Source organism: Cryptotermes secundus, unplaced genomic scaffold (assembly GCF_002891405.2).
Source record: "Cryptotermes secundus unplaced genomic scaffold, Csec_1.0 scaffold321, whole genome shotgun sequence".
Classification (NCBI taxonomy): Eukaryota; Metazoa; Arthropoda; class Insecta; order Blattodea; family Kalotermitidae; genus Cryptotermes; species Cryptotermes secundus.
Genome location: NW_019721009.1, coordinates 1,429,374 through 1,444,646, shown reverse-complemented (window position 1 = coordinate 1,444,646; position 15,273 = coordinate 1,429,374). Strand labels below are relative to the sequence as shown.

Sequence of the window (15,273 nt, the reverse complement as noted above, 5' to 3'; positions counted from 1 at the left end):
AAGATATTGTGAATATGTGAGTGTGTATAGCTGTTGTTATGCAAAGACCGCGCGATGGGCGGATATATCAAGACCGTTTCTGGGCGACGGTTCGGGAAACACGTTCCAAAAGCAAGAGACACAAATGCAACAACGGTACAGCAACAGACGAACGGAGATTTCAGCGGTCATTGCTACGCAACGGTGTGTTACACACATCTCTGCGGCAATGAAAACAAACAACAGAATAGATGTGCTTTCTGTGTAGTCCCTGCCGAGATGTTATAAGCAATGAACAAGGTTAGAGCTTAATCAGTTCTGTATTGGAGTTAGCGTGAAGCTGAAGAATATGCGCTGTTAGAAGCCGTTGCTAGGGAACGGCTGGTGAAGACACAGCAGGCTGCAAAAGGCTTAGCGGATGCTATGGTGATTTGTGAATTGCTGAGATCAGCGGTGGCGCTGTAACTGCTTGTAGTTCAGAGTCGTGTGTATAAGTGGTCAACAAATCCGATATCCTTATGAATCAAGTATGGTGAGAAGGATATAAGAATCATTATTTCTGCTGGAGTAATCGTCCTTACATTTTAGGCCTCAGTATAACACGTGAAACAAAGACGAGTGCGGTACCATCGGCTATTAACATAAGAGAGCATATAAGAGCAGGTCCACTATAAGAAGTGACCTTCAAATGGTGTCCTAATTCCAGTTTTTCTTAACCTTCGGCAGTAGACAGAGGTGTTTAGTGTCACGTCCCTGCCGTTTTATCCCTGAAAAAAGAGCCTATGTGACCAACTGCACAGGAGGCTGGGTTGCCTTCATAGCCGGTCTAGACATTGTGAAGAAAACGGTCTCCCTTCCTGGTAGGAATCGAACCCAGATTCTCCATTCACTATACCGACTGAGCCATGCGGCTCGTAAAGCTGTATAAGCCTCACAGAGAGATGACTCATTCCTGGTCATGTCTTTAAAATTGCCTGGAGTAAAAATGTCTTATCATCAATAGGTCTAGCAGCATTCCACCTGGTGGACGGATAATAGAACCTCAGGCTAAACACACAAAACAGATTTTTAAGATCATGTTTTTATGATTCATTTAGAAATATAGTTAGTTAGTTAGTTAGTTATTGGAGAGGGTGGGTTTCCCCATACACTGAGACCTGTATTGATCCATTGTGCGTCCCTCTATGATTTCTACCAGTCTCTATATCCTACCGGTACTGGTGCTTACCATCAGTCCCGCCCAGCCAGCGAGACCGGCTCTACTAGCTGAGAGGTATCTATAATGCTTCCCCCATCTACCGGAGGTATTAGAGACTGCTGTTGGGCGGGAAACGTCCGTTAATTTGGCTCAGTGACCTCCTTTGGAGATATGAGGTTCTTTTACGTGCCGTAAAGCTACGACACGGGACCCATGGCTTAAAGTCCCTCCCGGAGGACTTGTTCCCTGAATTTTTCCGCCCTTAAAAATTCGACGACCTCCGCCGAGTATTTGAACCCGCGTACTACGAGTCATGAGGTGGGAACGTTACCTCTAGACTACGGAGGCCGCTTGTTTAGAAATATAAGTATGATCCACAGGCAGATCTGTGACGTGTGTGCGGTGACGCAATCAGGGAGCGGAACATATAACTGGTAGGACAAACTTAAGGGACCAACGGTATCCATGTGGTAAAACTGAGTTGTTTCTTTTTATTTTAGGACGTAGATATATTCCAATCTCCGAAACGTCGTTTCCAATAAAAACAGGAAGACAGATAATGTCCAGAATAATGTCAGGATTTACTGTTATTGAACTTTTTCATAAATGTTAAGCGGTAAGGTAAAGCTGTCCCTGTGCTTAACTAATTAAGCGCTACGCCATGAAGGCGTATGGGGAAGTGGAGACATAGATCCATGTATGAATGATGTAAAGCACTTCGAGGATCAGCCTCCCTGACATGTTCTATTATGGTGCTAGTGTTTGCCACAACCATTTATGCCGCAGGCCCTACCACATATTGAATCAGTGATGACATAATACATAACGAGATGTTTGGGTTTAGCTCCTCCAAACATGTTTTCTGCCGATCACAGTGGCAGCGCGGTCTAAGGCATAAACAGTCTTCGCCCGCTCAAACAATCAGGTCGTGGGTTCGAATCCCACTACAGGCATGGATGTCAGTGTGCGTTTATTCTGTGTTTGTGTTGTCCTGTGTCTAGGTAGGGCCTTGTAACGGCCTGAAAACCCGTCCAAGGAGTCCTACCGACTGTGTATAGTTTAAGTAACTGAAAATGCGGCCAAGATCCACAAGGGTTGTAGAGCCATAAATAGATATATAGATAGAACATGTTTTCTTATAATCCTTAAAGTGCATCAGCAATTAGATTTCTTGATGCACACCAGCTCAGTGGCACCAACAGGGAGGTAAAGCCAGGCTTTGCCCCACCCCGTCTCCTGGATTTAAAAAAAAAAAAAAAAAAATTGAAATAAGGAAATATACTGAATACAAATACCAAAAATTAAAAATAATATTTCCAATAGTTCAGTCAGTATAAGGACGGTCTACAGGCGGCAAAGGCCCGGGACCGATTCCAGGCAGTGTAAACTTCTATTCACCACAGCGTCCAGATCAACTCTGGGGTCCACCCAGCCTCCCAATCAACGGATACCGGGTGCTCCTTCCCCAAGAGGTAAAGCGGCAAGGGCGTGTAACTGACCACTCACATCCATCTAGTGCTGAGGTACAGAGAAGTGGAGCTAGACCTCCGCTCCACCATATGTCTTCATGACACAGTGCTTAACTAATTAAGCACAGGGACAGTTTTACCTTTTACTGACATACTCTTCTTTCCTGAATCTTGATTGGTGGAAGTAAACCTAATTAAATGTAAGTTTGTAAGCAAATCTTCAAGCTTTCCCCAACCCTTGGAAAACTGGCTGTCCGCCTTTGAGAGAACCCTGGAGACCTTCAAGTACCGATTCGATTCTTCTGGGCCTATAATTGATCTGCCATATCTGTCGTATCTCCCTTCTGGTTTGTACGTACGTCAATAGTTGTTTTACTTATCTTTCATCTTTCATTCTTCGAGAGTGATCAATCTTCAACCTATGTCTTCTTATGCAGCTGACGGACGGTTGGGCTAATTCACGTACACTATCTACAGTACCTCCACGCAGCAGGCTCCTTCAGTAGCCAGCAGTCGCTCCCTTCTTACAAGGACAGGCCGCGCCATAGCTCAAGAGGTTAGTCGCTGGCTTCCCACCGCGGCGGCCCGGGTTCGATCCCGGGTCTGGTCAAGTGGGTTTTGTGGTCGACAAAGTGGCGCTAGGGCAGGTTTTCCCCAAGTACTTCGGTTTCTCCTGCCAATCTTCATTCCACCAACTGCTTCACAATCGCCCTCACATATCATCTGGGACTGGTACAATAGGCCAGTGCAAGGGACTTAGTCCCACCCCACTAGCAATAAAAGAAATACACGGATGAGATGGACAGGGCATGTAACACACATAAAGAAGAGGAATGCAATACAGGGTTTTAATGCGAGCCAGACAGGAAGATTACACTAGAAAGACCCAGATATACACATAGGTGGGAGGACAATATTAAAATGGATCTTAGAGCAATAGGATGGGGTGGTATGATTTGGATTCATCTACCTCAAACAGGTACCACTGGAGGACTCTTGTGGACACGGTAATGAACATTCAGGTCCCATAAAATGTTATGAAATTCTTGAGTAGCTGACTGGCTGGAGGTTTCTCAATGACTCATCTCCGTGGTGTTAGTACAAAACACTGCGCGCCTCATGTCATTCGAGAGTCCTGTGGTTTTCCTTAGTCCCTCCAGTCAAATACTGGGATAGCAACTCAAAATAGGCCTCGACCGCTTCCGTCAGCACACCTTCCAATTAATCATTCACTAGTCACTCGACTCTAAATACTCTGAGCTACCGAAAGCATCGTTAAATAAGCAAAAATAAATAGGAGGGGTAGGAAGTTCTGCGCATACCAGACATCATAAGGCTGATTAGTGTTTTCGGTAAGTCACGTGTTTGTTACATGTTCAGCTGTGCGAGCCGGTTAAGAAGTTGCCGAAGAGCAGGTACTTCAGAGATATATCTCCACTTCCCCATACATCTTCATGGCGTGGTGCTTCATTAATTAAGCATAGGGACAGCTTTACCTTTACCTTTATCTGTGGATAAGTGGTAGCGTAGTTGGTTGAGGCACTATGTTACAAGCCGCAAAGGACGTGGGTTCGATTCCCGATGAGGTCACTGGATACTTCAAGTGACCTAATCCTTCCATCCTCACTACGGCCTTGGAATCGGCTCAGCCTCTAACAGAAATGAGAACCAGGAATCTTCCTGGGGGTAAAGGGCGGCCAGCGCATGAGGCTGACCTTACTGCCATCTGTGATCCGATTGTCTACAAAATGTAGGAGCCTTGATGTCTAACAATCCTGTTACAGGGACAGCTTTAACCTTACTGTCATGCCAACCTGAAAATTTGTATCTGTGTTTACAGAACAGCGAAGAAGACATTCCGGAGTGTGGTCCCTGGACGGTATGCAGCAAAGTTGATTTGTACGAGACACCGTGGGTGGAGCGTGAGTGCCGGTGTCCGGGGAGGCAGTCGTGTCCCAGCCAGCTGGCCGCCACCGATGGGCACACCATTACGGACAAAACCCGACAGTTCAAGGTACAGCACACACAGATGTTCACAGCGACACGGAACAATAACGACTACCACTCAAAGATGCATACAGGGATGTGAAATATTCAGAGGCCATACGTTATGAGAAACGTACACATCCTCTTCATAATACTGTAGCTTAATGAAAACATCATGAACCGAAAGCCATGCAAGGGAGAATGAAATGTGTCAGTCTATGTACCTATTTGCTGACAAGAGAGTTTGTGGCATACACAAAATAAAAGATATGGTATATTTTTGTCCTAAGGTAAAACAAGAGACAATATTAAAGTTTTATTTTCAGAAACTGCACAGAACACTGACTCTGTTTTACATGTGTTAAAAAAGTTACTTCTTTTTTTTACAACGAGGAATTGTTAAGCGCATGCCAAACCACCCAAGCCGGAGGACCACAACTTGTCGACTGTCCGCAACTGCTTATTCAATATATTCCCAGCTACAGTCCATATCTAGAGGCCGTCTTCTCTATCCGCAATCACTGACCCAAAATCTGGTTCATGAGTAGATCGAAATTGGGTAATGCTTTCTACAATTCAGTTAAGAACCTTCTGTCTTTTCGTCTGATGTCTAAAAACGTAATAATTAAAGTATACAGAACTATTATTTTGCCTGCAGTTTCGTACTGGTTCCTGGAAATAAGGGAAGAACATAGACTAAAGATATTTGAGAACAGGATGCTATGGAAAGAGACCGATAGGAAAACCTAGACGTAAGTGGGACGATAATATTAAAATGTACCTTAGAGAACTAAAATGGGGTGGTATGGACTGAATTGATCTAGCTCAGGAGGGACCAGTGGAAAGTTCTTGCGAACACGGTAATTAACCTATATAATATACAATTTCTTTATTAAAACCGTCACAACACAACAATATTAAGGCCAGTGCCTAGTTTGGCTCTGCTACATGTTTCGACTATTAATAGCCATTAATAACATATATACACCACTGAACTGCAGTACTAATAAAATTGGATACAATAATAGTAATTATATTAAATACTTGGTGTAAAAATACAATAAATTAATTATAAAAAGAAAAGTTATGATAAAAAACAAGAGTAAAATTCTTCGAGTGATGTTTTACATCGTCGAGTCAGTCGCTGGTTTTCGTGATTTTGTTGTGTTCCCAAGGACAAATTGGAGTATTCTATATTTTGTATATAATAAATTGTTTTGGAGGCTCGTGATGTAGATGTACTAATATTAATGTTAATTATTTAGTCGGTGCCTCATCTTACAAAGTACTGTCCGTTCTGTAGGGAATGTAAACGACCTATATATTGTTGGGGAATTCCTGAGTAGCTGAACGACTGGCAGCTTCTCCAAAAGGACTCACCTCCGTGGTGTTAGTACAAAACACTGTGAGCCTCATGTCGTTCGCGACACCGGCTATTCTGAGACTCTTGTGGTTATCCTCAGTCCCTAGACTCTACATACTCTGAGCTACAGAGAGCGTCGTTAAATAAGCAAAGAATAAATAGGAGGCNTTCTATTTATTCACAGAGATATTGGGTTTTCGGACTTCATCCATCGTCCTGGTCTTTAAGATAACTAAGAAAAACACGACGTTTCGGAAACTGGATCTGTTTCCGTCCTCAGGTGAGGGAAAACACCTATTCTGTTGGGTCCCTTAGAAAGAGCTAGCCTCAATCCCTCACCTGAGGACGGAAACAGATCCAGTTTCCGAAACGTCGTGTTTTTCTTAGTTATCTTAAAGACCAGGACGATGGATGAAGTCCGAAAACCCAATATCTCTGTGAATAAATAGAAGGGATAGGGAGACATCATAAGGCTGATTAGTGCCTTCGGTAAGTCACGTGTTTGTTACATGTTCAGCTGTGCGAGCCGGTGAAGAAGCTTCCGAAATGTAGGTACTTCAGAGATATCACATGGATCCTGGTGAGCGGTGCAGACAACATCACGGAGCAGATTGTGCAGTGCCATTGTCCGCGGGGAGCTGTCGCCTATCTGATTAAGCGGCAAGCAGTCCAGACGCCGGACGGCCTCCTCAGTTACCGGTACTCCTTCGCCTGTTCGCCTCAGAGCGTAAGTATGTTGACGTGACTCCGTATTCCGCAGCAGTCATTTTGACACGGCGTCCACCTTTTGATTTTCACCAAACCCCTTGCCCCGCCTTTCTTCATATTTTGTAGAAATAAATAAACTATTTTTCTGCTCGACTTTGGGGGCATGCAATAACGTACTTCGTTGAAATACTAATCTACAAGCCGGAAAGTCGCGGGTTCGATTTCCAAGGTCACTGGGTTTCCCAAATGCCTTAATCCTTCCAGCCGCGCTATGGCCCTGGGGTCGACTCAGCCTCTAACAGAAATGAGTACCAGGAATCTTCCTGGGGGGTAAAAGGCAGCCGGCGGTTAAGGCTGACCTCACCACCATCTCCGAGCCTAATATGTAAAAAATGTGGAAGCCTCGACGTCGCACAGCCCTACGGACCTCCAAGGCCTGTTACAGGGATAGCTCTACCTTTACCTTTCTCGTGGAATGTTGCTGCTTGTTTAGCTGGGTATCCTACTCTGTCGTGTCGATTTCAAGTTCAATTTGGCGAATATCTGCTACCATTCAGTTAAGAATATTTTGTTTCCCCGTCTACTATCTATAAATACGAGGGAGAGTCAGTAAATAGAACAAAAATTGATATAAAACGTAAAACACGTGATATTTGAACATGGAAAAAATGTTTTTTCTTGAAATATCCTCTACCAACATCAACGCACTTGTCCCATCGCTTTATCAGTGCGTTGAAACCCGAAGAATAAAAGTGTTATATTTTAGCGTCCTGTTGCACTGATTTAAGTCCATGATTTATTTAATCCGTCTTGCAGTGCATACACTCATTTTTCTCCTTCTCTCCCTCGCACTACATGTTTCGGCATAATAATGCCATCTTCAGGTGCTTACTTATCCACGTCAAACCAGTTCATTGCATGCCATGTTCACACATTAAAATAACTAAAATATGTGTTAAATATATGTTAAAAGTGTTTTGACTGTTGTCTCAGCCACTTCCGCACCTCTGTTTCAACCTCGTCATCAGCGATACGTTTCCCAAGTTTCTCGTTTCAGTTGCGAACCACTTTCGCGACAAACACTTCCTAAAGTAAACAGTTATTCTACCCCCCCCAAAAAAACCACACAACATAATGCTGCTCTTTGGTCACCATTTTAACTACTGAATCCAGCATCTGAACATGCGCATGCGCGTCTGCTATGTAGACTGTCATGAAGCTGGACTCTGCTGCTACCTAGTGATAAATATAGAAAACCTATTAGGTCCATTACAGCTGTTTCACTACCATTTGTGACTTAATTGCTTACTCTCTCTCATGGTAGTGTATCTATCTATATATAAGTGTGTGTGTGTGTGTGTGTGTGTGCGCGCGCGTGTGTGTACGAGTATATTAAAATATAGAAGACTATCAGTGTATTCTTTGCTTGTATGGGTGTGAAACTTGACTTGTCACATTAAAGAGAACAGAGGCTGAGGAGGACGGTGTGGTGAGGAGAAAGTTTGAACCTAAACGTTTGGAAGGAGTGTAAGACTGAAGAAAACTGCATACAGCACTATTCGAAGTTCTATTCTCGGCCACAAAATAAAGTACTCAATGAGATAAACTTTGGATATATCAGCGGACGTTGGGATAGTACCTTAAATCACGCTACGATAGTCTTCTTAACTTCATACCTAATTCAATATTCACCAAACTCCCGGTCAGTCGACGGTGTGTTAAGTGAACTACTGATAGTGTCGTTAAATAAGGCAAAATCAAGGTGAAGGTCAGAAGGTAATATAAAAGGTGATCAACGCCTTCAATGTTGTTGATATTTTTTTTTGTTTCTTTAATAATTCACCCTTGACATGTTTCGGTCGGAGCGACAATTTTCAGAAGGACATATCAATACATGCCGAAACAACTATTACAAATGTCACTGATCAGCGGCCTCCGTAGTCTAGAGGTAACGTTCCCACCTCATGACTCAAGGTACGCGGGTTAAAACCCGGCGGAGGTCGTGGATTTTTTTAAGGGCGGAAATATTCAGGGAACAAGTCCTCCGGGAGGGACTTTAAGCCGTGGGTCCCGTGTCATAGCTTTACGGCATGTAAAAGAACCTCATGTCTCTAGGAGACCTCTGAGCTAAATTTGGCCAAAAAGTTTCCCGCCCAAAGTAGTTTCCAATGCCTCCGGTAGATGGGGGAAGTATTAGATACCACTGCCAGAGGAGGGGGGACCTCTCTAACAGAAAGGACTAACTATTAGATACCACTGCCAGTAGAAGATTGGAACCTCGCTGGCAGAAAGGGGCTGATAGTAAGCACCAGTACCGGTAGGGTATGGAGACAGTAGAAATTAAAAGGGGGACGCACAATGGACCAATAACTGGTCTCAGTGCATGGGGAAGCCCACCTCCTCAATACTGAATACTGAACGTCACTGATCACTACCGTTGTATACAGACACCACCATTACAATGTCATGAAAATAAAATATTAGCCTCTAAGAGTTACAGTGATGTGCTTAAATTTATTAAAACATTTATAAATCATTACAAGTATGGTTTTCTAACTCTGTTAAAATTTAGAACCAATTTGGTTCGTGTCCTTTATACTGCCTCTCTTTAAAAGAAGAGATTTTAACAAAGTTTTAAAACCACACTTGTAAATAGACCAATTTTAATTATTTATAAATGTTTTAATAAATCCAAGAACATCGCTGTAATTGTTAAAGGATAATATTTTATATTCATTACATTGTACGAGTAATGGTGGTGTCCGTGTGTATTGGTAGTTACCAGTGATATTGTAATAATGGTTTCCGCACGTACTGATATGTCCTTCTGAAGATGGTAGCTCAGATCGAAACTTGTAAAGGACGAATTATTAAAGAAATAAAAAAAATATCAACTACACTGGAGCCGTTGTTGATCGTTTATAATATTGCTAGTGTGACGGACCAGGATAAACCAAGTCAAAGTCAGAAGGTAAAGTTGTTCCTGTGCTTATAAGCATCGTGCCATGAAGATGCAAGGGGGAATAGAGGCATAGCTCTATTTTTCTTGACCTCCGCATTATTTGGAGGTCAGTGGTAAGCTTCAAGCCCCGCCTGCAATATCAGCGGTCAGAGAGGCCCCATTACCCATTGGACAAGAGGCTACCCCAGAGCCGGCCTGGACAACGTGGAGAAGAGGAAGACTTTCTTGCTCCTTCCAGCAATCGAGCCCTTGCCGTCCGGTCCGTATCCCGTCGCTAATACAAATGTACATATCCCTATATCCCGGCATTCTCCTGGGGGGATGGAAATTACAAGTTCTGGGAAGAACTAATCGCCTCTCTTCCTCTGATACGACACGGACCGTATAAAAAACGATGCATCCACCAATTTTTCTGTTGCTGCTTGTGTATTCGGTGCCACATGAACGTGTTTACCTAGCCGTTGCCTAGCAACGATAGAGGTGGGGATATACAGACACACACACAGAGCAAGGTCATCTCAAAAGCTTACATTTATTTTCTTTTAAACGTGCAAAGTAGACTACAAATCCTAAGAGGACACCCGGCATATGGGACTGCCCGATTACGAAGCATTTATGTAGAATCCATCCTAATATCATTCTAGACTTGACAATTCTAATTATATCACTGTAAAATGTAAAAGTAAGTAAAGGTATCCCTGTAACACGCCATGGAGGCCCATAGGGTTGTAAGATGTTGAGGTTACCACATTTTCTAGACAATCGGCTCATAGATGTCGGCAAGGTTGTCAGCCCTACGCGCTGGCCGCCCTTTAGCCCCAAGAATATTCCAAGAATATCGTTCATGTTTTTTGGGTTACCTGTCAAAACAACAAAGAATAAAAATAACTCGCTTTCACGCTATCGTGTCAACTGAATTTTATGGGATTACAGTATAGCGTCACAAAGTGTTTCGGCTCTCATGGAGCCTTCATCAGGTGATACAATCTAAAAACCTTAAATTGCTGAACTGGGATTCTTATATGGATCCATATATAACAAGTATCCAGTAAAAGGTAAAGGTAAAGTTGCCCTGTGCTTAACTAAGTAAGCACTTCGCCATGAAGGCGTATGGGGGAGTGGATGTATAGATCCACATTTTCTTGACCTCGGAGCTAGTTAGAGGTGAGTAAAAGTAAGTAAATGAGTAATAAATTAATATAAAAGGAAAACATTCCGTAATGTTCTCATATGCACAGATTTATAATTATGTTTCTGATATTTAGAGTTTAATAACAGTTAACAACCCCCAAAAAAGTATATACAGTGATAAATACATTACAGGATGCATTCCTTGAAGACTAATTATACCGGTACCGGAAGTAAGTTGAAAATAAAATCTAGTAACTTTCTAATGATGATGTAACAGTCTACGTCACTAACTGATGATGACGCAACCGCTTTGCCGTAGTAAATAAAAAAGTAAGGTTGTTCCTGTGCTTAACTAATTAAGCACTACGCCATTATGGGGGACTGGATATATAGATCCACGTTTTCTTGACCTCGACACTGGTTGGAGATGAGTGGTCAGCTGCATATCCCGGCCACTTTACGCCTGAAGGAAAGAGCCCTCGGGCGTGTTTGTTGTAGCTGTTCCAGTATACATGTCTATATGTGGTTCTGTTATTTTCCACAGAGGCTGAGATGCCAGAGGAAGGAGCCCTGTCGCCTGTTCACTGTCAGGAAGCGACAGGAGCTACTGAACGAGGTCAACACGAGCACACTGTGCCAATGTCCTCATGGCCACACCTGTCCGCGGCACCACACGGAGCCCGGAGTCATCGTAGGCAAGAGCTACACCGAGGAGGCCATTAGAACTTACAGCGGTTACTGCATATCCTGAACAGGGGTCTGGTCTGGTCATCAGCACGGGACTGGTTCAAATTGATGCCCAACACGGGTCAGCAGCAGCCGTCGTCGAAGACAGTGTACCACAGAGGGAGTCGACTAATACAAACCTGACGATCATAATTCAAACCTACAAGTACGTTGATGTACTCTGACCACCGATGGTGGTTATGCAGTGTAAAATGCTGGCTAATCAATTATCCACATGTAGCAGACATACTTTATGCAGATGTGCCAATGTGTCCCAGAGACAGGATGTGATTGATAGTGCCTACATAGTTACCCATGCCTTGAAGGCAGCTGAAAAGAGTTTCGCTCAAAATGGTCCAAATCCAAATTGAATCGATTTAATGTCTCACACTATTAAAATGTTTGCGCTCAGCGTGTTACAGCACTAATTGAGTTGGAAGTATAATCTTTCACGGTCAACGGACTGATATTAGTTTCAGCAATAAGCCTACTTTAACCCTATAAGTGCCGAGAGTCGAAAATTTCGACCTTTACAACTACCTGACAATATATGACATCTATATGCAATTCATCTGAACTAAATGGCCAAGAAATACGAGGAAGGAAGATTTATATTTATTTTACGAACTCAGCGAATTTCTATTATGTATCATTTACCCATAATTCGCGAGTTATAAAAATCTGAAATGGCAGCTTGACCCCCCAGAATTAATCCTGGCACTTCTAGTGTTAAGCCTGGGTATTGCGAAGTGCTGAAGAATTTGGCTAGACACTGAACACTGAGGTAAAAATGTTTTATTTAGATTTTAATAATTCTATTCCTTAGTCTTTACTAAAAACGAACGGGAAAATAACGTATAGTGGACCAACATAATATGTAACCACAAAAAGCGATATAAAGACATTACTTAGCCCTAGAACTATTTTATATCTTAAATCATTATTGCTTATCACAGTTAAATTGAGAATCGTTCTCTTAGGCTTCAAAATAACATCCATGAGGAGAATTAGTTGCCGATCTCTCGTTTAGAGCAGTTTGAGATATTTACCAGCCATTGATATCGGTTCACGTAAACATGGCTGCCGATATACAGAACAGACGGTATATTCTACAGCATTTTCTTCATTTACATTACCTGTATAATTCTACTAGCTTCACGCAATAAAACTCACAGTACGTCAGTTACTATTCGGGGACATCAAATTTATTTCTTTAAGGTTAAAACTATCGGTTTAGTCTCAACTGTATATGTAACCTCCTATGCCCAAACCCAAATTCGCTGGACCGTTCTTCTCACGCTTTCTCAGTCGGTACAGAGACTAGGCTATGAACTGGGCGATCCAGGAATCGGGGTTCCATTTACGGCAGACGAAAGATATATTGTCTTCTCCACAGCGTCCAGACAGGCCATGAGGCCCACCCAGCCTCCTATCAAATAGGTACTGGGGAGGGGGAGTTAAACCTGACCAATCACTTTCATCGAATGCCAAAGTTAAGAAGGGGTGGAGTTACACATCCACCCCTTTCTGTATGTATGTCATGGTGATTAAATAAGCACAGGCACAACTTTGCTTCTGTCACGTTCATTATGTGTGGTTTATAAACTTGCCACCGGAAGTCGCAGTCGAGGATGTAGAATTTCTGTTTCATACCCTCGGTCCGAAGGAGGGACGCGGTGGCGTAGTTGGTTGAGGCACTAATATTATAAGCAAAAGTTCGGGGGTTCAATTCCCGATGAGGTAATTGGACTTTTCAAAGGACCTAATCCTTCCAGCCGCATTATGGCCATGGGGTCGACTCAGCATCTAACAGAAATGAGTACCAGGAAACTTCCTGGGGGTAAAGGTGAGGCCGGCGCGTAAGGCTGACAACCTCATCGCCATCTGTGAGCTGACTGTCTAGAGAAAATGTGGGAGCCTTGACGTCTCACAACCCTATGGGCCTCGACGGCCTGTTAAAAGGGTAGCTTTACGTTTACCTTTTAGTAAAATTCGTACCATGCAGTCTCGTACCATGCCCAAATCCTACATAGTGCAATATTTGACTTAATGGACATCATAACTTACTTACAATTAGTGCCGTACTTATGCCCTGGTCAACCCGTAGATTCATGAGCCACAAAAATGGCGCCTTTTATATAAAATGATAAAAAAACGACTTTACGGGGCTGAAGACAGTTCATATCGATTGTGTAGAACATAGGCCCACCGAAGTATTGAGTTAGATCGATTCGTTACACAGAACAAATACTTAAAAAGGGTCAAGCTATCCCTGTAACAGGCAGTGGAGGCCCGTAGGGTTGTGAGACGTCGAGATTCCCACATTTTCAAAATAATCGGCTCACAGATGGCGGTGAGGTTGTCAGCCTTATGCGTCGGCCCAATTTAAGCCCCAGGAAGATTCCTGGAACTCATTTCTGTTAGAGACAGAGTCGATTCCAGGGTCACGGCACGGCTGGAAGGATGAGATCAACTGGAAAATCCAATGACCTCATCGGGAATCGAAGCCGAGACCTTCCGTCTTGTAGCATAGTGCCGCAACCAACTATGCTACCGCATGGATAGCTTCATCTTTTTTACTTAGGTAATTCTGCATAACTTTTAAGTCTAGGAGCTTAATTTAAATCCAAAGACTCGTTACCATTTCATGAAACGTGATATTTCTTCCCCACAATGTTAACACATCTTTCATTTGTTAATCTACGTACGTAGGTCGTACAGAAAGTCATGAGGAACTTTTTTTTTTGCATGCAACCTGGGAACAGCAGACGAAAGAGAGTATGGTGGTAGGTGGAACCAGCTGTTGCGTTAACCTTGAGTGTCTTGTGACGTCAATAGCTTGCATCACGTGACCAGTATCACTCCTAACAAAATGGCGGACAACGATATGTCGTTTCGCCAGCGTGCTGTCATCGAATTTCTTGTGAAAGAGGAACTCCCTGCTGCTGAAATTCACCAGACTTCAGCGTGCTTATGGAAGTGTGTGCATGGGTGTGAGCAGTGTTCGAAGATGGGTGAAACATTTTAAAGATGGGAACCCCGGCGTTGAAGATGAGCCTCGGAGCGGTCGTCCTCGAACAGCCTCAACTGAACGCAACAAGGAAAGAGTGGATGAGATCATTCAAGATGACAGGCGTGTGACTGTGGACACAATAGCCCAACTTGGAATAGGACACAGTGCAGTACAGGACATGATTGAAAGCTTGGGCTATAGGAAAGTTTGTGCTCGTTGGGTCCCGCGGTTATTGACCGAAGACCACAAAGGTCAGCGAAAAGCCATCACCTCAGAACTGCTGCAGAGATATCGACACGAAGGCGATTTTTTTTACTCTGTATTGTGACAGGTGACGAAAGCTGGTTTCACCATTTCGAGCCTGAAACGAAACGGCAGAGTATGGAATGTCTCCATTTGCATTCTCCGTCAAAAAAAGAAGGGAAAGACAGTGCCGTCAGCTGCGAAGGTGATGGGCAAAGTCTTCTGGGATGCAGAGGGTTTCATTCTGGCCGAATTCCTGGAACCTGGGCAAACCATCAATGCTAATCGTTATGTCCAGACGCTGCACAAGCTCCGTCGTGCATTGCGCGATAAACGTCCGGGACGAAACATCATCATCCCGCATGACAACGCTCGCCCCCACGCCGCTCGCCTCACATTGGAAGCAATTGCAAAGATGGGGTGGGAAGTTCTTCCACACCCCTCCTATAGCCCTGATCTGGCACCGTCCGACTACCATCTTTTCGGATTTGTGAA

General features: G+C 43.5%; 2 protein-coding genes across 4 annotated transcripts in view; one reads left to right on the top strand and one right to left on the bottom strand.

The window, feature by feature from the left end:
* LOC111875007 (protein giant-lens) overlaps positions 1 to 12,178 on the top strand; it is a 75,247-nt gene extending 63,069 nt beyond the window's left edge. The window contains exons 2-4 of the mRNA XM_023871007.2: positions 4,487 to 4,660; positions 6,513 to 6,722; positions 11,341 to 12,178. Of these exons, the coding sequence (XP_023726775.1) occupies positions 4,487 to 4,660; positions 6,513 to 6,722; positions 11,341 to 11,547 (591 nt within the window). The 3' untranslated portion in view covers positions 11,548 to 12,178. The remainder of the gene's footprint in view (positions 1 to 4,486; positions 4,661 to 6,512; positions 6,723 to 11,340) is intronic.
* Positions 1 to 15,273, bottom strand: part of LOC117282029 (elongation factor-like GTPase 1) — a 442,127-nt gene that overhangs the window by 174,249 nt on the left and 252,605 nt on the right. The window lies entirely within an intron of this gene.